Below are 27,347 nucleotides of genomic sequence, written 5' to 3'. Positions count from 1 at the left end.
CTAATATTTCTAGACTTATACATAAGTATATACAGTCATAAAAGCACATAGCAATTCAAACTTTGGGCAGGCTTGCATCCCATTCGTCTATAGAACAAAACATACTTGCATTTTCCCCTTTCCAGGGGAAATTTCTTTCCAACCTCACTCATATCAGCCAATTCTCAAAAGACTGGCCTTGAAGCTCCCAGCCAGATATCAACTCCCCACACATATGCCCCAGGAATGTGAGCAACCAACATCATCATTAACACAACATATCTCATCCCATCATCAGTTATTAAAAATACTAGAAGTGCCCAAAGTCTCTTATCAATTTCTGGAACTAGATAAGGTAGAGGTAACAATAGGATTTTATTTTAAATTTAAGTATTGTTGATAACATCAAGTTAAATTTAAATCCCAGGCAAGCAAATTAAGCCTACCTTTATGATCTGCTAAAATTTAACCACTGGCCCTGTTCTAAAGCAATAATCAAAGTATCTTTGTTACTAAGAATTATAAATTGGATCAAACAATTTCTTATTATCATCTAGATGCATGTGTCAAAAGGAATGCTTATGTAACTATGGCTGCTTTTACTGCAGTTACATACATTCCATACAAACAAACATTTCCCTTTTCATTTCTTGCAAATAAACTGCCCTGAAATGTAACCAACTGCTTAGTTAGTTCTGGAAGATACTGGAGTTTCAACTGTCTCTAAACAAAGACACATGTGCCTACACACTGGTTACAGATAGTATGATTCCTAGATTGTTAGCTATTTTCTTTGTTTCTGAGATGGTGACAGATTGAGATTGGGGCAAAGCAGGCAAGTTTGGCAAAATGCCTTGAAATGAAAAGAAGACTGAGGCATATAATCTCTTACATTTATTTCCCAGTTGCGTATGTCATGTGCCTTCAAGTAGTGTCTGTCTAATGGTAACCCTCGGAGAACCTACAGTATTTTGGGATTTTCTTGGCAAGATTTCTTCAGAGGAGGGTTGCCATTGCCTTCCCCCAAGGTGAGAGCATTTGACTGGGCTTCATGGCCAAGCATAAATCCTAATCTGATTTTCTTCAAGGGTGACTAGGTAATCAAATTAGGACTGTTGTGACCTATAAGGCATATTGTGTGCATAGGACATGCACACATATCTGGGTGTGCATGTGGTGGGTGTATTCACGTGCACTATTATACAAAGCAATCGTCGCAAATTATGAGTGTGCATAAATGTGCCTTCAAGTCTCCTGCTGACTTATGGTGACCCATGAATTCCATAGGGTTTTCTTAGAAACTGAATACTCAGAGGTAGTTTTGCCAGGTCCTCCCCCTGGAATATAGCCTGCAGCACCTGGTATTCCTTGGCAGTTTTCTATCCAAGTATTAGGCAGGGCTGACCTGCTTATAAAGTTTTTTTCACCTCTTCCACCCCCACCTACTCCTGGGAGCAGCACTCACCTGTGCATTTAACCCATTTGGCTCTAAGGATAAAGACATCAGGGAGTTTCTAGAGAGAACAAAAATACAACCTGCTGTACTAAACTAGGGTTCTTATAATTATAGTAGTATTCATGTCACTGTTTTAACACAAGTAGGCTTTACATAAAGGCTGAGTCTTTATGCTTCTCTGCATTTAAGAAAAATCCCAAGAACAATAGCAGCAGAGTGATAAAACGAGCTCACAATTCAGCAAAAACTGGATCTACTAGTTGTAAAAAGATTCCCAATAGTCTTTGCCAACAGCATATTCTCAGGATCAAATACAGCTACACCCATGCAACGAGCATGCAAAACACAGCCTCCACTCCCAAAAAACAAGGTGGCAAATCTAGATTTTTAGGCAGGAAGCAAAACCTGGAAATTATTTTCAAATGTAGATAAGTCCAGGGTAGTGTTCCTCAAGCTATGCTGTCAGTGGTGGAAACTCATGCAATACCCTGGAGGACACCAGAGAAAACTAGAGATTGGAGTAGACGATTCAATTTTTTTTGTTACAGACATGTCAGTTTCACCCTTTCAAAGTCCCAGGGAAAGAATGTCACATTAAATGTCACAGAAAACCCTGGAGATACATCACAATATAATGCAGCACTTTTCTGTGACAGAACCTAGTTGTAACACATTATAAAGTAATGTTATTATTGTTACATTTTCATGCAAAGCGCAATGATAGCCCTTTCTAACAATAATAATCTGTTCCCAGGAACCTCTGGGGGACACAGAGATTGCCAAAACCCAGAAACAATAAATTAAAAGTGGCTGGAAGTCTACTTCTGGTTCTGAAAAACAATTTTATACTATACAATGCACCCGCTCAGAGAATTATTTAAAGGTTTAAACCAGGGGTGGGCATAGTGAGGACTGTGGATTGCATGCTGCCCCTGCATGACATTTTTGTGGCTTCTGAAGCCCTCCACTTCTCCCCTAAATCCCCCCAACACCAATTGTCTAAGTTTCAGATGCAATTTTGAGACCATTTTTGTTCCATAAAGCACACTGAAGGCCTCTACACATGGGACACATGAAACATGCCTGCAAGTACTACAGAACCTTGTATGTGTGTATGTGTGTCTTCAAGCTGCCTGTTGACTTATGATGATCCAATAAATGTCAGGGGTTTTCATGGAACATTCAGGAGGTGGCTTGCTATATCCTTCCTCTGAAATATAAGCTACAGCGTCAGATAATCCTTGACAGCCTCCTATCTACTTACTAACCAGGGCTGACCCTGCTTAGCTTCCTAGATCAGAAAGGATATAGTGCTTTCAAGGTATTTAGAACTCTGTATTACCTTGAAAGATCTCTATTTTTCTCAGCAATTCCTCTCATAATGGCATCAGGAAATATTGCAAATTTTGAGATGGACTGCAGAGACAAATGGAAATATTTGGGTGTGGTGTACAAGGGTGTCTGGGTGAGGTAACTGACCCATGGTCTCCATACAGTTGTCCACACATATTTTAAACTATTCAAAAGCCTCTTATGGGAGCTTCAAGAACAGGTGATTCATATTTTTTAATGACAGTCCAAGGAATATTATAAGGGCTGAAGACTGAACAAATGAAGACATGGGGGGAGGGGGAGAGAATACATGCCTACTAGGCTGCAGGTTTCTCACTCCTGCCTAGAGCATCCTATTAACAGAACAAAGATACACTGTAAGCAGTACAGGTGGTAACTGTCACACAAGTCTTGAAAGGGGTAAATAAAGCTGGTGCTAGAGTAGTCAAAAACGGTTTGTGGTTTGTTTTGTTGTTCACCACCCCCAAGTTGATCTTAACCCATGGCAACCCTGTGGATGAGACATCTTCAAGACTCCCTGCCTTTCACTGTACTGCTCAGTTTCTACAAACCTATACTTGTGACCTCCTTAATAGAATCCATCCATCTAGCATGTGCCTTCCTCTTTCTAATTCCCTCCACCTTTCCTAGCATTACTGTTTTTTCTAACAAATCATGCCTTCTCATGATGTGTCTGAAGTACGACAGCCTCAGCCTATGGACACATATATTTAAAGACGGTATAGAAGCCCTGCACTCATGGACTACTTTACAGGAAGAGGGTGAGTGGTAAAGAAAAATGAAAGAACTTAAACAACAGCACAGCGCAATGATAAGAACTCAAAATTTCTGTATCTTATTTCTTTCTATCCCACTTTCACAAATGTGTAAATATGCTTTAAAACCTATGGCTTTAATATTACATTGTTAGTGCGTCTGAAGAACGTAAGTAACCATGAAAGATCATGCAAAAAATAAACCAGTTAGTCTGAAAGGTGCTAGTACATTTCTCTTCTTTGCCCTCCCTTTTTTCTTTTGAATAACATATTAGTTTTGAAAAGGTGGATCTGCGTGGTAGTGCACCTGTCTGTACCTTTTGAAAAGGTAACATTACAATTTCTCTTTGGTGTACAATAAGCACAATCATTTGCATAAGGGCACCAGGAATATGGACATTTTTGAAAGAAATAAAAAGTTTCATGAATTTTTTTCCTGATCTTGGGAAAATTACTTCTGATGATAAATCCACAGGTCAGGCTGGCTTGTGGAATCTGTGCCCTTTCAAAAAAATACATTTATCCCCAACATTTGGTGTTCCACATGAACATCCAAAAGCAAATCTCAACTATTTATACTCACCAGTAAACATTTTTGTAACAGCTTTGCTCTGTTTCCGGGCAGAGCATAGAAGCAGCAACCATGGAGGAAAAAATTCATAGTGACTAGCTAAAAGTTCAGCTATAGTTCCAGATAAGCTTGTAGATGTCTGGTCGCTTTCTGCAATGTTACAACCTTCATCTACTGAATCTACGAGGAGGAAGAGACTTTGCTGGGGAACCTTTGCTCCAAGAAGTGGAAGAAGTATGCATCTGTAACAAAGAAAGAAAGAAAAAAGATTATTACACACACACATTCTCTTTTTGTTTCTCTTTCTCTCTGAAATTATATTCTACTTGTACCTGGATCCTCCCATCCCTGTACAATGGAGCTTGTACATATACTCAATAGTAGTGCTTGTTTTCAGCCAGAGTAGTACTGCAAACTGCTGACCCTCCACATGTTTTGGACTATATCTTCCACAATCTCTTATCACTGGCTATGTTGGCTGGGTTTTCTGGAAGCTGAAGTCAAAAACATCCGGAGGGCCAAAGATTCTCTCTGCTCCACCTTATGCACTAAAACAGATGAGGGGAAATGCTTTTCCTGTAATTGTGAGATTGTTGGCTTACTTTCAGCCAGATTAATTCAGTCCTTTAGTTCGTAAACATTAGATTCTGTTTGTTTAATGTTAGGTTGAAGTATGGAGAACAACTACATTCATATCTGTAGTGTGATATGCATGGATATGCAGCTACCTACAAAGCTGTAGTAAAACACAGGAACCTAAGCTCAGTAGGAACTGGATGGATATGTATCACAATGGATAATTTATCACTGTGATGTGCAGTACTGTCAGTTACAATCCCCCTCTACCCCAAGCTTAAGGAAAAGAACTAAAGGTCTGTGGTCTCTTATGCTACACCCACTCATTTCTTTGACCGGGTGAATGAGAAGCTAATGGTAAATGTTCCAATTGTGAGACAACCTATGACCAGAAAAAGTTCAAGTAACTGACTGTTTGCTGAAACATCTTGAGATATCAACTGCTGAATTTGTTTCACCACCCAAATTTGTTAAGTAGCAAAACCAAAGTTGCAGTGAGCTGAAAGTGAACTATCTAACTTATGCTGCATGATAATATGCTGGTGTTATATGGCAACCTGCTCAGATCCCTTACCCATCTTTCCCCCAAAGGTAAGTACCTCCTTTAAGAAGTATATATCTCTCTCTCACACACACAGCAAGAGAGCAGTTTAGGGATATGCACAAATAGCTATATAGAATCCTTGCCACTGTAACAACTTGGCTGCATGAAGTAGCCTCTAGGATACTTAAATTCAAGTTGTCCCTTGTGTGAGCAGCATCAGAACTGAAAAACTCACAAAGGTTAGTTTGCACAGGTCCTAATATCTCAGTCCTCTCCAATGGTAGAGCTAAAAACAGTCCAAAACTAGACTCATTTTAATACACCAAGAGTGGGCAGTAAAAAGTGTTTTCAGTCTGAATTTACATAACTATTTCATCATAGGACATAGTATTTCACAGTAAAAAAAAACAACCAACCTAGGACACATTTAGTCTCTGATTGTGATATTAAATCCCTAATAATAGTGCAAAATAAATGTAATTAAGACCAGAAAAAGCACCACCAAAGTAACTCAAATTGACAATCAGAGCTTAAGGATTCAGCCCTAAAGATCTTAATATCCTAATACTGACTATTTCACACTGAACTTCAAGTTATCTAAAGCTACACCTTAAAATAAGTTTTTTTTAAAAAAAATAGTATTACTAATTATCTAAAGTTCCGATCATTCAACATAGCTATTGGGATGAATCATGCTGTAGTACTACATTAACAACAACAACAACAACAACAAATAATCAGCATAACTTGCATTTGTGACATACCAAAGCAATGATTCACTAACCACTTCTAGTAATACAGTCTCATTGACAGACCACATGAGCAAAAGATCCAATCCATTTTCAATGTGTCTTTTTGTATTACTAACTCATGTACTGTATCTTCCACCAGCATATGTTTTCTTGAGAATTTGCATTTTTTCCTTGTCTGTATAAAACTGGCTTCTCATTTCACTACATTCCTATTTGGCAGCAAGTGGTTGCAAAAAGCAATTCCTACACTCTATAGTTTATCACATGGGGCAAATCCCATGCCAAAACGGGGGTTTTAAATTGGGAAAAAACCCACAAAGGTGGGTTGATTTTCACACAACGTTATTGTTGAACTAATGTTAACATGAACGGAAAATGGAGGGAAAGTAGACAAGAGTGGCTTTTGCTTACCTTTCATTTCACAAGTTTAACAATGACATTTGTGAAAATCAACCCACTTTTGAGGGTTTTTCTACCTTTTAAATCCCATTTTTGTGATAAACTCCTAAGAAAGAGATGTGAAGGCCTGGGGAAAACCCAGAAAATGCAGGAAATCACCTCTTTTTTATATCCCCTCCAATCTTTGTTCCCCTAAAAAAATTAAAAAGGGGGGGGGATTAAAAAAAGATTTTGCAGTACTTCTATTAGGAGGGTGATACAATGTATAAGACAAAGTGTTCATATATCTCCCCCTGCCACAAATTATATGTACAAACTATGTAACAGGAAGACTTTTATGTAAGACAATATCCCGTTATCATTGCAATTCCAAGACATGGTTTTCTTTCCTCAATTCTTTTTGTGAAACTGGGTGTTTTATGTTTACTTTGCATTCTAAAGGACTAAAGAGACTAATGTTTATGGTTTTAATAATGTTTACACTTGTTTTTCTCATGTTCTTAATAACCTGAAAAAACCTGAGGTTTCCTACAGTTGAAAACCTTGCAGCTCCATTCATAACAAAAAATAAAATAATATAATTCAAAAGGAAATTGAATTAGTAATGATTACTTCAATAAACTTTGAATATACAATATGTTATTATGTTATGCAGCACAGAATTACAAATAATATAGTCTATGCTCATAAATTAGCAAAAGTGACTTTTAATCTGTAAAGTTTCTCTGAAGATTTCCAATTCCACCCCTGCCCCCAAAGAGGTACTGCAAAGCGGTCCTTGTTCCCATGGCTTTAAAATTTCCAACCATTTTGCATTTCTAGTTAGGATGAGTAACGTGGTCCTTCAGGTTGAGATGGACTACAACTCGCATAATTCTTCACTATTAGTTTTACCGGCTAGAGCTGATGGGAGCTGCAGTCTAACAACATCTGGAAGCCAGTACTGTAGTTTCCCATTCCAGCACTAAGGAACTGAAAATTAACAGGTGAATATTTGAATTTTTTTAAAAGCTTTTTTTTTTTTTTTTTTTAGCGCTGCAGTTACTTCATGGCAGTTTGCAATTCTAAACATAATATTCTTAACCTGTCAAAAACATTCCATGCAAGCTACTCGGTATTTGCAATTGGAACCATGTTGTTATCCTGTCTCCCCCCTCCCAGTCATTCAGAATCAGTGCATTTTGATTAAGGTTTTAAAATACTGATTAAATTCCATCAGTAAAAAAGGAATGTTATTACAAATGCATTACTACAGCTACCATCAAATTCCCCAAGGCCAGAGTGTTATGAATTGCAACTGGAGAAATCACATAGTAAAGAAAAACCCCATAGCCTTTGCTTGAGTGCATCCAGCAGCCCATTTTCTAACTTCCAACTCCATTGTGACCGCAGGTCTATTCAGCAGATTCTTCAATAAGGCATCTGTTCTTGCAATGAAATTAAGTCTTGTCTAGAAAATAATCCATTTATTTATTTATTTATTTAAAATCCCAACTTGGTTTCAAAGCAGAATGAACTGTTCTTTACTTTGCTTGTCTCATATAAATATTTTGGACCTCTTGAGAGGTAGCAGTCATTTTTAAGGCTAGGCCTTTGAAAATAAGAATGGCCCATATAAAACAAGATAGAAACAATCTGTTACAAACTAAATTACAGTATGATCCTCATTTCCATGGGGGATATGTTTCCAGACTTACCACAAATAGAGAGAATCACAGATAACAGCAAAATTTCCACCCGAAATTGACCACAGAGTCCAGATGCTTAGAGATACAATATTCTTTCTGACACAGGTAAGTGAAACCATGGGTACTGGTCCCATAGATAAGGGGGTCATACTGTATATGTGCAAGTGGGAACAGGGAAAGGATTTGTAAAGTGACATGAATGAAATGAGGGTGAATGGACTTGAAATGTTGTCATTTTCACAAAATACTGATATTTTCCCAAGAACACCACCAAAACTGTTGAATCTGCTTCCTACAATACTCCTAGCCACATGACATTTTCTGGAACCTACACTTCCTGCAGAAAGTCTGTTTCCAGTACCAAGAAGTCCTCTTCACTACTTGCTGCACCAGCAACAGACTAGTATCAAGAGGCTACATGTTCTACTTCGCAGGACACACTAGCTCTTGACCTTTAGGGATGTTTTTGTGTTTTCAAGGGATGTCCTGCCCAAAATTGGTTCAAAAACAAAGAACCATAAAAGGGCCTTCAACATATGGTTCTGAAAGGTACTATAAATAATGAGCAGCTGGCAGTGGTGTCGCTGGGGTTGGTATCACCCAGTATGGGGTGGGGAGGGGTGGGGTAGAGACTGCCTCATTACAAGAGTGTGGGATGTGTGGCCCACATCAAGTGACACCCTCTGCAAGGTGAAAAGGGCCAAACATGCTCCTCCTGCTCTGCCACCTTGGAGAAGAATAGGGCTGAGCATGCTCCTCCTGACTTTGCCTCTACCACATAGGTGAAGGAGAGGGCCCAGCATGCCCTTTTGTGCACGACTGTTGTCCTCGACAGTCCCCCCTGCACTGGGTGGCACCAGAGGTATGGATGCCACTGCATGTTCCTTCTCTTTTGTATGTTCACGCATATGATAATTGGTGACAAAAAGTTTCGTTAGTTAGAAAAGAGTTTCATTTTGGTAGCTGCCATTAAACAGGTTTCCCTAGAGTGGCTCATTTGGCTTCCATAGCAGTGCTACCCAAAACAATCTTCTGGAACTGATCTTTTGACAACAGCCTATAATGATATACACATGAATCTTTTAACTGGCAAAAACATGAAATCCTACACATTTCACTCACATGATTTTTTCCTACATAAAGTGGTCTGTCATATATGCTTATCAGAACTGGCCAGCACATCCAGTCCCCCCAAAAAAGTAAAAGTAGTTACATGCATTCATGTACATTCAGGCATAGCAGCAATACCATCTTGCCAGCTCATGACATCTGTATAAATTATGTCTGTCTATAAATAACAAATAAATACAGAAGTTTAACCGACAACCCAGAAGAAAGAAGGGTGTATTCTAACTAAATATTTCATCTTGTACTATTAGAAAGAATTTTCATCTATCATTTTGCCTTATATTGACCAAATTGTACGTGGTAAGATGTTCTTGGGAATAATTCCCATTTAATTATGTAATATTATCCTTACATCATTTTTGTGTTTAAAAAATAGCTGCCATCTCACAGATATTTTGAATAATGTTGTCTGTCACAGCTCAGGTTTCAACAGTGTGGGGTTTCCTGAAAATAAAGCTTGACCTGATTTAGTATGTTTATTTGACTTATGTTTACTAAGCAAATTTTAAAACTCCCAATAACCTGTAAGTATTTGAACTGAAATATTTTGCTACAGTGGTCAGAGTGAGATTAGAAGTAGAAGAATTGGTTTCAAATTTCCACTCAGCCATGAAACTGTAATTCTAAAACACATTGGTGGACCACACAGAATCTTAACTGGAGATCCAGTTTAGCGTGGCACTTAGAGGGGGCTGATGTTAACATAAAAACTAAAAAATTCAAGAAAAGACACAAGACATTGCTTTATGTGTTTACTGAAAGTGAAATGAACACTAAACACTGAACAGTCAAAGGTACATTCATAACTTGATGTTTATTAGGACTGTTTAGTGTATTTGCGCTTTATCTCCATCCACACCATGCTTTACAAATCAGTAAAATATACATGCACACATACCTGTAGTTATTAAGGATAATCACATGCAGAACTCAAAGGTATAGCTGCGTTAGTCCAGAAAATCAGTATGCACAGGGATCTTGTAGCACTTTTGAGACTAACTGAAAGAAAGAAGTTGTTAGTATGAGCTTTTGAGGACTTCATCTTACTTTCTGCATGCATCTGAGGAAGTAGACTGAAGTCTTCAAAAGCTCATGCTACCAACTTTTTTTTCCAGTTAGTCTCAAAGATACTACAAGATTCCTTGTAGCACATGAAGAACATTTATGTTATAAAAGGTAGTGCACAACAAATCTGGGTTATGAATGCAATCTTGCTTAATAATAAACACATTATTTTGAAGGTTCAGACAACTTTGAAACTGACAACTTTGAATTTGGTATATTAGATGTATTTCGTGTGTTTTTTGTTTTATTATAAGATTCGTTTGGATGTAGGTTTGGATGTATGTATTTATGTATTTTTGTATCCGTGTTTGTTTTTTCTATTTCTTTTTTAATCTAATAAAATTATATATATATATATATATATATAAAAAGAAACTGACAAAGTTTTGTGACATTGCACTTGCATCTATTCATTGTTACAAATTAATTTTGTGTATTTTTTTAAGAAACGGGAAATTTTCCACAGAATGAAGCAGCACCGGAAAACTTTTCAACCTTATCACCTAGCAATTGGCTCTGGCCAAAACTAATACAGAGAGCTATGCCTAATATGGAAAGGATCATGTTGTATCTGCATGCCATTCAGGCTTAAAGAGGAGCAGAGGGGGAAAAAAAGATAGCCTTAATTTAGTGCTATTGTTGGGCCAGTTGTGGAACCCCCAGAATACTACCAGGTCTCCCTTAAGAATGCAGTATTGCAGTGGACCCTGACCCAGCCATGGAAGGGGTTAACATACAAACAAAAGTATACCTTTGCTTCTGTAAGCAAGTTTATTTCTGTTCAAGCAGGTTAGATGCCGTTGGGAAGATGTCTCTATTTTCTATTAACAATCTTTTAGTTCTGTAGAATAAATACTATCAGGAGTTTTAGGTAAAGCTATGTATGGCACAATGATTTGAGTATTTGACTATGACACTGGAACCAGGGTTAGATTCCCCGCTAGGCATAAAACCCATTGGGTGGTTTTGCACAAGTCACACACTCTCAGTTTGGGGGGAAGACAATAGCAAACCTCCTCTGAACAAATCTTGCCAAGAAAACTGTCTGATAGGGTCACCACAAGTAAGAAACAACTTGAAGGCACATGATATAATAAAACTGAAGGTGAAAGACTGGGGTCTCTCTGGGTCAGTACTGTCTGTGCTACACAGTTTTAGATTGGGGTGAAAAAACTATGCCCTGGAGAGTCAGTATTATGTAATGAATTGAGTGTTGGGACTATGACTCTGGAGGAAAGGGTTCTAATCTCTGCTCAGTCATGAAAACCCACTGGGTGACCTGGAGCAAGTCACACTCTCTCAGTCTCAAAGGGGGGGCTCTGAAAAAATCTTGCCAAGAAAAGCCCATGATTGGTTCACCTTAGGTTGTACAAGATCCCTTTGCATGCTGATTGCATGTCAGAAATGACATGAAGGCACATAACAAAAACTAACAAAATATAGCCTGAATAAAAACTGCAACTCCCAGCTGTTGCCCTAACCAGAATAGAGAAAGCTAAGGAATCCTGGGATTTACAGTCCAGTAACATCTGGAGGCCTGCCTGCATTTTGCCCACCTGCTTTAGATAGAAGCATTTTCTAGCCACAAATGGAGAAGCTGGGAAATGATCTGGGGCCCTGTGTGTGCAAATCAGGCACTCCTATTTCACATATATCCTTCACATATATCCTTCACATATGCTTTTGTCATTGATCCTTAGAAAACACAGGATTCCATCTAGTCACACTGGTGCATGCTCCAGCACAGGGGAAACCACCTTAGATAGACGGTTAAGACTGTCTCCCCAAATATTAATTTAGGGTTGCAAAAACGGATTGAGAAATCGAGGGAAACTAACTTTGTACTGTTCAGACTGCCAATTCTGCTTTTTCCTCACAAAGAAACATTGGTTGTGAATTTATCTTGTGCAGCTTGCAGAGTTAGCTCCTAAACACCTGGATGTTCAAGATTTCTAATTAAAAATACATCCCTTACTTCTTTATGCAAATGTATATCACACAAACAAGGAACAGCCTAGACAAATCTAGATATTTTCTGCAGATAATTTCATATTCTATAGCAATGAAAGGATTTCCTCCCTTGACAAATCTAAAAGGAAGCTGAAGACAATGGAGAAGTAAAGGCTTTTACACTGAGACTTCCAGAAAGGGAATAAGCATTCTTTATAACAAACTTAAATTAACAATACTGCCTAACAGAATGTGAGTTTTTTGACCAGTAAACACAATGACAGCACTCTTACTTCCTCTACTGACCGAGCTATGTTTTACATATGATTTACCAAAAAAGACTTAGTCCTTGAAAATCAAGGCAGGATACATGAAACCACAGAGGAACTGCATAGCTCAACACAGACCTTGTAGTTATTTGCTGGAATTTTTAATGCCTACTCAAAATGCCCTGCCTGACATCCCTCGTTTCATCTAAAAGTATACCAGACTATGGTTCATTCACCAAAATCTCTAGATTGTTTTTGTAGTCTCATTTCCGCACTACTGGAAAACCGGATACTAAATGATTTAGCCCCCAAAATACATGACCTTACGCCAGATACTATTGAATTACATTCCATTTCTGTTATTCCACTTCATGAGGTCATCCCATTCATCCTGCATAACTTCTGAGTGTCTCTTTATATTAACAACTCTTTGCAATGACATCTGCAGATTTCACCAACATCCTTCTACTTCCCTACCCCAGGCTATTAGTAAAAATAATGAAATAAGTCCATGGATTGTCACTAATTTCTCCATTTAAACATTCACTTTTTTTACTTTCTCTCATCTTCACTTTAAGTCAATTAGAGGACTCTTTCCCACTACTGCTGTACTGAATTTCAGATTGATTGATTTTACTTTTTTCTTTTAGCTCAAAAACAAATCAGACATAGAATTGTGATTAATGCACATTGCATTAGGCTATACTCTTCCATATCTTGAATTATGATTTTAATATTACTCCCCTGGCCCCACCTTTAATAAATTTTGGTTTAAGAGTTTATAATGACCTGGAATAGTTACTTCTTTTCTTGAATGGATCAGTACAATGGTATGTAGTTTTACTCAAAGTAAAAGTTCACGGACCTTGTTCATTTAATCAGTTCTGTGGGCTAACTGTTAATATTTTCAATAGACCCTGTTTTTCTTTCAAATAAACCAAAGATGGATCAAACCAAAGATAAATCAAATAAATGTTTTATATCATAAAATGAAGAGTTCTGAGTGAACTGGGCCAGTTGAACTAGAGCAGAACCATATTATTCCACTGTGCAGTGGCACAGTTCATATTAACAGATCAGGAGGAAGGGGAAAACAAAGCTTCTCTCTCTTTAACCTTCCTTCTTTTAAATATTTCTGTCCCATTGTCTGTAACAGAAAGGGAACTCTGGTATAAAACAGCCCCAAGGCTGAGACACATTCCACCCAGTTTTGAGAGAATGCTGCAGAAAGAGCCCCAGGGTATATAATTATGGCACTATGATTCCACTTTAACTATCTTCCCATGGAATCCTGGGGTTTGTAGGCACTGGAGCATTCTGGCTGCAAATTATATATACCATCCCTAAACTGCAAACTCCATGATTCCTCAGGATGTAGCCATGAGTCTTAAAATGGAACCAGAATGCTATAATTGAGTAGTACAGTGGGTCCTTTGTATTCACTGGGGTTTGGTTTTCCAGGAACCCTCGTGGATACCAACATTCATGGATGCTCGAGTCTCATTATATGCAATGGTATAATAAAATGCTGTCCCTTTTATAAAATGGCAAAATCAGTATTTGCTTTTTGCTTTTTTTAAAAAAGCCAGGGATGGTTGAATCCATGGATGCAGAATCTGTGGATACTGAGGAGTGACTGTATGTAAGGCCCCTGATACAAAACACTCATGGGGCACTATTTTTTGGCTCTGCATATGTTGGAAAGGCAGCCACTGTATAGGTTTCCCTGAGAATAATTTTGTGAGGTCAGATCTCCTCCTTGGAGGCTGGGCCTCCCTTTTTCCTACGAGAGGAAGATCCAGATTTTCCTACAATTCCCTCCAAGGGATTCCCTTTATGGGAATTACATGTCTTACCTAGCTTTTCCAGCTCCTTGAGAGTATGTATGATTAGGTAAAGATGATAAATTGCAGATAAAGACACTCATCTATTTTTAATGACAATCTACACTACTTTTCTAACAGCAGCACTAGAAGATACAACTGTCTTTTGTTTTTTAAGGGAACAACCTAAAGACTGTAAAGAACATGCCCTTCTCTTTCTTAGAACACTGCATTTACTGACACCATCTTCTTCTTCAACACCCACAGCTAAGATATAGTTTAATGGTTTGAGCACTGGACTACAGCTCTGGAGAGTAGGATTTGATTCCCCAATTGACCATGGAAACCCACTGGGTGACCTTGGGCAAGTCACACACACTCAGATTCAGAAAACCCTACGATAGGTTTGCCTTAGGACTCTCATAAATAGAAAATGACTTGGAAGCACACAACAACAACAACTTAAGATATACAAGGTAATAAATTCAAATGGCCCACTCTCCTCTTAACAAGTTCATACTTGGACACTAACACAGTAACAGTAACCATGGGATTTCAATGCTTGCTATTTACAATTTATTCTATAAGTCTGCTTTAAACACATCTATATTTCTTTTATCTTCTTCCAGATCAATAACATGTTATGTATAAGTCTTCCAAGTTTTCAAATGCCTGTAATCTATACTACAACAGTCAATATTCATATAGAAACACTCTACTTTGACATGCACTAAAAACTGTAAAATTATAGCAAAGATAACATCACTCCATAAATGGTAACATGCACTCTAAAACTTAAGCTTTTCCCTTATTTGTTCTCTTCCACTCATAAACTACTTCTCTAGGTCATAACACATCTTAAATCAAGGAAAATTCCTTCTATATACCATCTTGATTTATGGCTACAGCAGCTTTTAGCACTACCATGTATAGCTGCGGTTAATATCGTGTAAGTCTGTCTGTCTCTCTCTGTGCATTTCTTGTTTTGAAAAGATCCACTTTCCAAAATTTGCTTATAGAACAGCAGGGTCAGAAACAAAAGCTTGCAGTGAAATACTTCAGACCTACCAAGAAAGGGCTATACAAGGTTTTTACACAGATGAAAACTTTCTGATGTGAAATATTAAGTTTTCTACAAAGTGGGTCAAGTGCAATGTTAGTTCCAATTAGAGTAGACCAACTGGGGATAAAATGGGACTTGTCAATAACTGCTCCTTTAAGCACCATTATTACAGCTGGGACCAACACAGAATTTGCTATTATGTTTATTTTTATCCAGTCTTACCTTAAAGGAGTTTAAGAAATCAAGCATGGCTCCGCTAACTCACTTTTTCTCCTATTCTGTAAAACTAATTAAGACAGAAGATTATCACTGGCATGAGGTCACCCAGTAAACTCTGTGGCAAGTAGGCAGTTGACTGGTTCTCCACAGCCCAGGTTAGGCAACTAGCCATAGCTCAGCAGTGTAATTCCATGTTCAAGCCAGAGCATTGCTATGCAGTGTTCAGAAAAACTGTTGACTCAAATCCTGGAGAGGAGCTGGCCTTCTTCCAATATAGCTGAACAGACTAACCACTGTTTACAATTGCACCGTTTCCAATATTCATGTCAAATATACAACAATTTCTCTATGCAGTGAGGACACAAGTAGCAAGGACATGGAAGAACTCACAAGATTTATCCATTTGCCACTGGTTAAACAGAGTTAGGACTCTCAGATTGTTAGAAAAACTGATACTCAAACTTTGCTGTGCCAGAAGCAAAATAACTTCAGACACTTTTGTGACTACTGACATGCATTTCTATCACATATGTCACATGCAAATTCTAGACATGGCTCATCATTGAACCATCTGATCTTTGGGAAGCTATCATGTTGAGCAGTTGTTAAATATTGATTATGGTCTGTTGCTATTGTTATTCTCTGATTGCACTTCTAATCATGGAATGTTGTCTGGCATGGGGAAAGAATTTACTACTATACTATGTAAATTTATAATAAAATTATATTAAAAACAGTTTCTCTTCCACTGTCACACTATTTGTCTAGAACCCACATAAGGTTAGAAGATTAGATAAGTCCATTTTTGCCAATTCCTATCCTGTGGTTACAACAGGATACATAGTTTCTGCTGCTTTCTGGATATCACAGTTTGCATTGTTTTTGTATCTTACAACTACTAAGGAAAGGATGTTCTGCTCTCCATGATGTGAAGCATGGAGACTGTTTCCAATAAAGAAAACTTTACTCCCCCAAACCTTTGCAACTTTTCCTATGACCCCCTGACATTGCATTTTGGACAACAAACATATTTGGAACAAAATTAAGGCACAACTTTTTACTCCTGGTTGCATTCATACAAGTTGCCTTTAATAAGCAACAATATGAATGAAGGGTAGAGTACTAAGTTTAGACATAACATAAAGTGATCATATTCCTACTTTAACTGATAGCACAAAGGAAGGCAAACAGAATTCATGCACTATGTTGTGCTTCATGGAGCCAGAATTCCCAGCTTAGCCTTTTGTTCAGATTCAGCTGAACTGTTCATTATAAGTTTGCCATAACTGCATAATGTTGTGGCCACCTTTCTCTTCCTTTCTAAACTTGGAACAAAGCACACATCTCTCTAGCTACAATTTAGCTTTTCACCTCCAGCCCTAAACAAATTGCTTTGTTCTGACATTCATTCTTCCTCTGTCCCAACACTTTCTCATCTACCAAGCAGTCATGGGCTATGAAAAAAATGACTGGGCCCAGGACCAATTGTGGCATATATCACACCAACACTGTTAACTAAATCTATTTCACAATTTATGACTTGAGCCTTTTAGACACAATATGGCTGTAAGAAGAGAAAGGCAATTTTTAAATAGCAGTGATCCCACTTTGTTACTGCCATCACATATTTTATGTTGCAATTTCTCCCAGAGGCATATCAGATAGATAATGCAAGCTGTTCTTCCTGAGTCCCAGAAGTCTGGTTATAGATATCATCTACAGCAGGGGTGGGCAATGTGCGATCCTCCAGATGTTCTAAGCTGCAATTCCCACCATTTCTCACTACTAGGCATGATGGCTAGACCTGTTAGGAGTTCAACAACATCTGGCAGGCCTCATTTGACACCCTAAACTATTGTTAAGAACATTAAAATACTGCAAAAAGAAATCTAAATTAAACACATGTAACCACTTCTGGATTGGGTTCAAAGTTGTTTCTATCAATCTAAGCAATTGGATGTTGGGGGGAAAGTCCCTGAAATTGAATCCAAAGACCTCTCTATTAGGGTTCTAGGCCATGCAGAAAAACAACACAAGTACAAGAGGATCCCTCTTGCAGATATTTACCCTTTAGTGGATGGAGAGTAGCAAAACTAGCTAATAATAATAAATAGCCTGAAAAACTAACGGAGAGATTTTTCATTCTCCAACATGAATATCCTGAGATTCAAATATTTAAAGTAAAATTTTGATGCTGGCTCTGGACTTTACCAAAATTCATGTATTACCAGGCCATCAGAAATTGTTGCTTATTTCATCTATACTGGCTTTCACCGGACAATCATCTACCTGAAGGCATCCTCTGTCTCCACGTCAAGTCCAGTTTCAGGATAAAAAAACTATGGGAAAGGTGATGCAGAGGGAATGGGACCACAAAAAGATAGTAAATGGATAACAGATTCAGCAGAATACCCACAGGCCACCTTTTCACAGTCTTCCCCAGATGTATTACATTTGTATTTAATTTGCAACAATTACCTCTAAATTTCTATAAATATGTACATCAGTAGATCAAATAATAAGTAAATTTGTGTTTACTTTTGCAATTTATGAGTGGCCAACTCTAACTCACATTCCCTTTGTGAGATTCCATTCACAAAAGAAGGAAAACATGTGAATATGGATTATACCATATCCAGACAGTATGGTCAGCACTGAATGGCAAGACTAATTATTTTAATGATCTCAAATATATGAAACATAATATACATAAAACTGTAGCTAAAACTATAGGCAAATCACCATCATTTAAGACTGCAGGTTATTTATTTATGATTCCACACAGTGCTTCAATGGAAAAAACAAAGTATAGAATATGAAGTAATCTGGCTCACTCCTATTTGTTCAAGTTCCTCATGTCAAATACTGCTGGAAGACGTGGTACTGGAAAAATGTAGCACCTAAAAAGATGAAAAAAGACTGTCATGTGGTAAAGTAAAGAGCACTAAAAGTGGGAATGGTACGGTTGAGAATGGCTTTTTCAAGAATCAGTGAATGCATTTGTCAACTAAAAGGAGAAACATATATAAAATCTATTGTTGGATCTGCATTGCAGAAATACTGCAGTTTGACACCACTTTAATGGTCTTGGCTGAATGCTATGGATTTCTGGGATTTGTAGCTTTATGAGATATTTAGCCTTCTCTGCCAGAGGGCTCTGGTGTCACAACAAACAAAAATCCCCAAATTCCACAGTGTTGAGCCACAGCCATTAAAGCAGTGTCAAGCTGGTTTATTTCTGCAGTGCAGATGAGGCCTAAGAAGTAGAGATGGGAAACATATAAGGAAATGCAGAGATTGGAAAAGTTTTTTTTCTTTGCTTTTTACTACAGGTCCCAAGCTGACTGAGGGATTCTGAGAGTTTTAGTTATATATGTGGCCCAAGGTGGCTATCAGCACAGCAGTTCTTTCTCCAGATCAGGGACATAGCCAGGATTTTGGGAAGGGGGGGGGGTCCAGACTAAGTGCCACCATTATAATGGGGCTTGGGTGCGACGGCGCAGCAGCATGCACCATTCATTTTATCTAACAGAAGGGGGGGTCCGGACCCCAAGACCCCCCCCCCTTGGCTATGTCCCTGTCCAGATGGTTGCAGAAACTCAAAACACCAATCTTCTGCTTCTACTGTCTCAAAACTACCAGGACAGGCTTGTTTTTAGTAAATGGAGGAGGAGGACACAGTTGCTCTTTCACTGGCTAGTCAACCACTTCTTACTGGGTCCTATAGCTGTACAGTTTACTTACCTTTTAACATTAATCTCATTTTGTATTGATGGGAACAAAGGAAATGAGTTCTAGATACTTCTGGTATGGACCATACATATATAGAGACATGCTCTGTATTTTCCATATACGATCTGGATGTTGTACGCTTTATTTTGATTTATATATTTTGATAGGGAACATGTTAGCTTTCCAGATGTTGGAAAGCAGCTGCCATCACTTCTCATTATCAGTTATGAAGAGAAGGGCTGGTAACAAATGTAGTCTAACAACATGTAAAGGCACATATTTTCTATAAATATGTTCCCTGGGGAAGATCATGCCAGCTGAATGAGATTGGGAACATGAGAAACATTGGAAAGAGCTGAAATTGGCTATGCTTCTATCCCACAGGGCCAGTTATCACCAACACGTTTTTGAGAAGGAGCTTGGTGAATTTTTATTTTACCATCTGTAATTATGCATTGCTGCATACAGTTTGCTTTTTCCTTCTCACTTACAGGTTAAACATTAATCACTGAGATTCAGCAAATCTCAGGGTGGGATGCAATCAAGAAACACAATGGTATATAAAACTGTAAAATAATAATAATCGACATCAACAATTGTAATTCAAAATCCACCAGGAGCTAAAAATACCCAAACAAAGATGCTAGATTTAACCTTCACTATTAAATTAGGCCAGCCATCAGAGGGACTTCCAAACTGGGGAACCACAGCCTGGAGTCCCACCACCCTTACAGGCAGGTATAGTGGGAATGCAGGGTGGGCCTTCTTGGTGGCTGCTCCCAGAATCTGGGTTTTCCTTTCTAAGGGGGCCTCCCTCCCACAGTGTCCTTCCAGTGATCAGTGAAGACTTTTTCCCCCCTCCAGATCTTTGGGAAATGACTCTTTACAGGGGAAAGTTTTTATAATGTGGTTATTTCTTGCTTTCAATTTTTTTTTTGATTGGCTTCTTAATTCAATTGATTCCATTTAATTACAACTTTTGTCATGTTTTCACTGATGAGAAAATTTGTCTGTATCTCCTTTAATTTTTGTGATGGTCCCTTCCTGCAGCTCTGTATTATGCACAACTGAGGGCTTCAATCCATGAATGTTTATGAAAATAAAGTTTAAGATAACAGAAGACTCTTTGGAGTTATCTTTCATTCCCAAACTATGAGCCATAGGAGGTAGTCCAGAGGTTCTCCTAATGTCTGGGCAGATGTAAATGAGGTGAGGCAGTCCTTCAAAACATGACTGCTTCAAGGTCAAGGTGAAATGTCATTACAGGTTGAGTCTCCTTTATTTGAAATTCCAAAATCCAAAATACTCCAAAATCCGAAACCCTTTTCATGGGAGGCTGAAATAATGACACCTTTGCTTTCTAACGATTCACTGTACACAAACCTTGTTTCATGAAAATAATTATTTAAATTATTGTGCATAAAATTACCTACAGGCTATGTGTATAAGGTGTATATGAAACATAAATGTATGTTTTGACTTGGATTCCATCTCCAAGACTTCTCATTATGTAAGGATATGCAAACTCAGGCATTCCAAAATCCAATAAATAAATTAATAATCAAACTGAAATCGAAAACACTTCTGGTCCCAAGCATTTCAGATAGGAGAGATTTAATCCATACCCATAGCTTAAACTCTATCTAAAAGTGTATTGGTGGCCTATGCAGTTCATTTAAATCCTGTGCTGCATGGATGCTATATAACAGAGACGGAAAGCATGTGGCCTTCCACATACAGCCCTGAAACCTCCGTCAGCATGATCTAGTGTAGAATGATGGCAAGTGCAGTCCAACAATTTATGGAGAGGTACACGTTCCCTATCCTTTAAAAGGTTTAAATCAAGGGTAGGAATGTATCCCTTCAGATGCTGCTGGACTACAACTCTCAGTATTGCCTGCCATTATACTAGTGAGGGGTGCTGGAATTAAAGGTCACAGCTAGAGAACTGCAGTGCACAATGCCCCCCCCCCCCCCCCGCTTTAAAAAGAAAGCCAAAGGGCAGTATAAAGCATTGTGGATGCTATTTTTTAATATTAAGAGGAGGTGAAAAATTCAAATAATAAATATCATTTTATCTGGGAGTAAACTTTCAGGAAACCCTGTCAGGCTTTGTGCTAGTGTGTGTGTGTGTGTGTGTGTATTTCTTTCCATTATGAAAATTAGATTTTTAAAGAGGAGTAAAACACAGTAAGCCTGATTCCCAAGGCTCATAAAATGGTATTTTCATGATCAGCTGGTTGAAATAACAAAATTTTGCCTCAGAATGAAGACCTGGTAACAGCCAAGTGAACAAAACGGTAGTTTAGGCCTAGAATGCTCACAGAGTACTGTGGAAAATCTTCAAAATACATTTTGATTAAAGCTTTCTCTTTTACCCAAGGAGGAGAGTGGACCATACTTTGTCGATTCAAATGAATAAGCAGCAAATGAATACTAAGTACCTTCCTCACTAAAGAGTTAAAATCAGTTTTTTATATATGAGAATCCCAGTGATATAATAACAATGAAATTTCTCTAAAATAGTGAGCATTATTACTCAGCAAGGCATAGAGTACTTTCTGGTAGGAAATCTAACAGCCTCCTACTTCTCCTAGCATCTCTGACTGAGCTACTGGGATTTTTTCCAAGGAGTTACCCCCACATAAATAGCTTCAGTTGTTTTGAAATAGCAAAACTCATCCAAAAAGAACCAGACATAGATCTGGAGCAACACATAAAGAGGAGTAAAATCTAGCTATGACTAAGACTACAGTACTGTCATTCATGCAAAAAAGAGATCACATATTTAAAGGAAAAACAAAACAAAGTATACGCATCTCAGCAGTTCAGCATGCTGAATTGGACGGCTGCTTGCTGACATGCTAGATTGTGTGTATGTGCGCCTTCAAGTCACCTGTCAATTTATAGTGACACCATGAATTTTATAGGGGTTTCTTAGGCAGGGAATACTCAGCGATGGTTTTGACAGTTCCTCTAAAATATAGCCTCTAAAATACATTCATCTGAAAAACAGCACCTGGTATTCATTGGTGGTCTCCCATCCAAATACTAACTAGGACTAACCTTGCTTAGCTTTCAGGATCAGACAGAATCTGGTGCATTTAGGATAAATGGATTACACAAATTGCTTACAAATCATTTCTAAAACATGTTTTAATTAACAATCCTCCAACAGGAAATTTAATTCTGAAGAACAGGGAAAGAAAGAGATGTCTACAGACAATGTAGAGACTCTCTGAATATACAGAAAAAATACTGCTTTTCACATGAGAGGCTTTCTTTCTTTTCAGGAAAATAAAACCCTTCAAAGAACTGCTTAAGAAACTATTAAAATGACTTACAGTAACATATCCCACACCTTCAAACAAAAGGGAGGAGAATATCTGGAAATATACCAGTTAGCAAAACTCATCAGCAAAAGGGTTTTGATCCTTTTTATATGTTGCTCCAGATAGTCTATGTCTGACTCTTCCTTGCCTTGCTCAGCCGTGAAACCTCCTGGGTGACCTTGGGCAAGTCACATGCTCTCAGCCTCAGGGCAAGGCAATGGCAAACCTCCTCCAAACAACTTATGCAAAGTAAACTTCATGATAAGTTTGCCTTTGGGTCACCATAATTCAGAAATGATTTGGAAGGCACACAAGAGCAAACAAGGTTCTGCGGTGCTGCGGGTGAGGGTATTTTCATCTGTTTTCACATGTTTCTGTGTGGTTTGTAGGCAAAAATTTCCTGACAACCACACCATTTTCTTTACAATTGGCACCCAAGGGGGGGATTTGGGAAATTGGTAAGGCTTCAGGGGCCACACAAATGGGGTCCAAGGGGTTCACGTGGCCCTCACACCACAATTTGCCACACTTAGTCTAAACCAAGAGTGGAAATTGTGCTGCTATCTGAATGTCACTGAAATACAAGTACCAGGATCCCTAGCCAAAATATCAAGTAGTAAGGAATGCTGGGAGTTTCAGTTGTACAGTGTCTGGAGGGATCCATGATTCTTGTCCCAATGCTAAAGAGGCAGGTGTAATATCGCCACAACTTCATTCCATACTGTCAAGATTTTAATATAATACTAATGAAGGGTATCTAATTACAACCCTCCTCTCATCCAGTTGGTGTAACAAGGCTAGGTATATGGTTTTTAAAAACACACATACTTAAATACTGTCAGAATGAGTCATAAAGCATTCAAACTATGCTGACTCTCCTCGATTGCTGGGACAAGACAAAATCTTTCCAATGATAATTTAGCAAAAATGTGGACTACAACATTCAAGCTACAAGGTGATCCAGTTCTCAGACACAACGCTATATGGGGATTGTCAAATAGAAGTGTGATACAGCTCCTGTCTGATCTTGGAAGCTAAGCAGGATAAGCTCTGGTTTAATACATGGATCCAAGACTGCCAAGGAATGCCAGGTGCTGTAGGCTATTCTTCAGAGGAAGAAACTTGCAAAGCTTTTTGATTAGTCCTTGCCCATAAAAACCCTATGAAATTCATGGGGTTTTCACAAGTTGACAGGTGATTTGAAAGTACATACACACACAATGTCAGTCATGCATATCTGGGACTGCAGAGAGATTTATACCTGATACAAACTATTGCAGAACAGCTTCTCTATTTGGTCAACTGAATCAAAATGCATAAGCCATATTAAAATTTAGAACCAGCATAATATTAGCCGAGAGCAAAAGTTAAAAGAGCAGAGACCTTTCTCAGATCATATCATTTTGAAAAGGTTATACTGCAACATATAGTGTGTGGCTTTTAAGTGTAATTACAGAGATGCATCAGTTAAAGCCTCTGACAACCTTCCTTTTATAGGGTGTTACAATTGCACATTCCTGCCTTTCCTCATTGTCCCCTGTAGCCGTAAGGTTTTCAGCAGCACTAGAAATGGGAGGATGGTAAATGAAGGTTGAAGAACCAGGTCTTGCAATGGAACAGTAGTTCTCATATGTGAGCTCCCAAGAGATTTTGGGATTTCAGTTCTCAGAAGCCCAGGCAGCATCAGGGATTCTGAGAATCGAAGTCAAAAACTTCTGATCGTCTCGAGGTTGAGAGCCACTGTCACTTAAAGTGGCGCCAAACTATGGGACTCAACAGACGGGCAGCTCCATGCTGCCAATCTTTGCACTGTGTTGGTGCTACAGGGTTGCACACTGCAGCACCAATGCACTGCTAAAAAGCTGCCTAGAAGCGCCACAAACAGGAAGGGGCGCCACCATGATGCCACCTCCTGCCAGCGATGTCTGGTCACTGTACGGTGGCAGCGGCGGCATCATCATGGCGGTCCCTATATAGACCAGAGGCTTCCATGATGGCAGCATTCGTACAGACTAGGGTTCGGGAGCATGCGTCTGCTGCTGCTCCTGATCCCTAGAAATGGCGCTGGCATGTCACTTCCCACCCATATGTACTGGGCCAAAGTTACTTCCACAGTGTAAATGCAGCCTCCATCAAATTAACTTGCATGCCATGAAATGCAACATTTTTGAGGCATTCCCTGTCATTGTGGAGATAGTGAGGAAGCCCTCTATGCAGAGTATTACAAACACACTGGAAATCAAGCAACATACTCATGTACAGCTTTACCTTTTTATGGTTCTGCCCAGGCAAATCCTAAGTGCGCTTGTCTTTAAAATCCCTCTGAACTCAATAGAAGTTCCTGGCAAGTAAGTACTGTATGCTGTTTTAATAATAATAGAAACAATGTGTCTGGATCCTTCTCATCTCAGTGATACATAGTTTCTATTAGTTTGTTTTAATAAGAAATGGCAACAGTTCATTGCAGTTCGGCAGCTAAGGGATACAATGCAGAGAAAATTAGGTGTGTTCCAAATCCACTGCAAGCTCTTTGATTTTACAAAAAGGCTCCAGTCCTAAACACACTAAACAGTAAGTCTCATTGAAGTCTGTGGGAATTTACTTCTCAGCAAATATGTTTAAGACTTTATGGCAATACAATTGCAATTCTTACACACAATCACTTGGAAATAAACACAACTTAAAAGCTCTAGGCATAGAAAGAGAATGCCTAGCATGCCTCATCTCTCTCTGACTGACACTAAAGTTTGGAAAGTTGCTTTAAAAAACAAAACAAAACAAAACAAAATATTGCTTGCAACTATGCTGGCTTGGGGATCCTAAAAGGTGTCATGCAGCAGTGGGAATCATCCTCCAGATGTTATTGGATTGTGTCTCCAAATGCTTCTCATCATTCACAAGGCTAGCCAGGCTGATGGGATTTGAAAACCAACAATATGTGAAAGACCACATGATGATCATCCCTCTTATAGTTCAAAAAAGCAACTCTTCCAATCTCTGATTGAAAGTGACTGAATTTTCTGGAAGCCTCTACCAACAGCTGTGTTTTAACATAAGAAACAGTCCCATCTGATGTGCTGTTGCAGCTGTATTCAAGAAGAAGTCTATTAAAAATTAATTTTCACAGCCTTTGAAGCAGAAAGGCCCCCAAAAGAAAGTCAAAGAAAAATATGCAAAACAAGGCCTCAGGAATAGATGGCATGACATGTTACATAAAAGTGAAGCTCCTGCATACATAGGTTACCATAGCCTCCATCATATACCTTTGGTTTAGGATGAGCTCTGTCCCTGACTAAAGTAAAGGAAAACAAAACCTGGATAATTTAAGCAGACTTGTGTTAAAGTATAATATAAGTCTTACATTGGCTTTGTCTAGTCTGGATTCCTCCAGGTCTCTACTCTCTTGCGGAATGATTCCAAAGCTTATATCTATTAACTGTGACCACATACTGTATTTCTCAGAAAGAGGTTTCCTTTTTGATCTATGATATGAATATATTCAATGGCAACATATACAGTTCTGGGCCCTCATTGGTGATGTTACTGACATCTCTTACCAGGACTGTTTTCAATCACTGTCCCACATAGTCCCGGCCTGGCATTCCTTATTTTGGGTAGCTGGGGACATTAAAGCGCCACTTAGGAGCACTAAAAAGTCCCTGAATACCAGGAGGAGACTTTTTGACCCAACTGTTACCTATGATACAAACAGTCCTGTTCCCTAATTCATCCTACTTGCCTCTGCTCTGGTTATTGTTAGGGCCACACATTATGATGTTTATATACTGTTGTCCAAATTGTATAATGTTTTATATCCTTGTTGTAACCCGCTTTGATCTCCTTTGGAAAAGCGGGCTATAAATAAACAGTAAAAAAAATAGTTAAGTATTTAATAATTAATCATTTAATTATTAACAGTTGATATTGATAATTTAATTATATTTTTTATTATTGATGGGAGGGTTAGGGAGGGGTAGGGTTATAATGTTATTATTTTGTTATTGTATTTTATTGGTTTATTTTAATGTAAGCCGCTTCAATCATTTGGAGGAGTGGGATATAAATACATTTTATTATTATTATTAAAGTGTCATCCATAACATGGAAGAATCTCCATCTTCCTGTAAAGCACTCATGCTGTTTTACACTACAGGTATATACACACAAGAAGGTCTGTGTACCTGCATGTGTAGATATAGACACATGTGCACAATTTCCAAACACTTACATAATATGGAAATCTATGTTCTGCTCTATACTCACCTAGAAACCTGCATTCTTCACCTAATGTAAGGGACAGATCCTTGAACTAACCTTCTATCTTGAGAAACTGAGAGCATCCACCAGCATTTCATCACTCCATGTATTTGCTAAGTGTAACCCAATGCTGACTCTTCATCACTGTATGTATCGCTAAGCAAAACCCAACAGATTACAATTGAACATTAGAAAAAACTTCTTGAGAGTGAGTATGGTCCAGTAATTGAACCAATTGCCTAAACTGGTGGTGAGGTCTCCTTCTCTACATGTCTTCAAAATAAGGCTGGACAGCAAGGGATGTTCTAAACTGGAGCTCCTGCATTGAGCAGGGGTTTCTACCCAATGGCCCATGGGGCCCCTTCCAATACTATGAGTCTACCTCCCCATGATTCATTTAGAGACTAGCAGTCATTTTGTCCACAACACTTGGGAC

The 27,347-nt window shown here is 38.5% G+C and overlaps 1 protein-coding gene across 4 annotated transcripts in view; it reads right to left on the bottom strand.

Annotated features, from left to right (window-relative positions):
* The window catches only part of ANKRD50 (ankyrin repeat domain 50), a 61,761-nt gene that overhangs the window by 22,171 nt on the left and 12,243 nt on the right, over positions 1 to 27,347 (bottom strand). For 2 of the 4 annotated variants that reach the window (XM_042467962.1, XM_042467960.1), the window contains one exon: positions 4,127 to 4,356. In XM_042467962.1, coding sequence (XP_042323896.1) covers positions 4,127 to 4,356 — 230 coding nt within the window. Of the gene's footprint in view, positions 1 to 4,126; positions 4,357 to 4,446; positions 4,934 to 18,424; positions 18,491 to 27,347 lie in introns of those variants that run through there. The other 2 variants (XM_042467964.1, XM_042467963.1) reach the window with 2 other exon arrangements.

Source organism: Sceloporus undulatus, chromosome 5, assembly GCF_019175285.1.
Source record: "Sceloporus undulatus isolate JIND9_A2432 ecotype Alabama chromosome 5, SceUnd_v1.1, whole genome shotgun sequence".
Classification (NCBI taxonomy): Eukaryota; Metazoa; Chordata; class Lepidosauria; order Squamata; family Phrynosomatidae; genus Sceloporus; species Sceloporus undulatus.
Note: the sequence above shows the minus strand (reverse complement) of the source record. Positions and strands in the feature narration are given on the sequence as shown.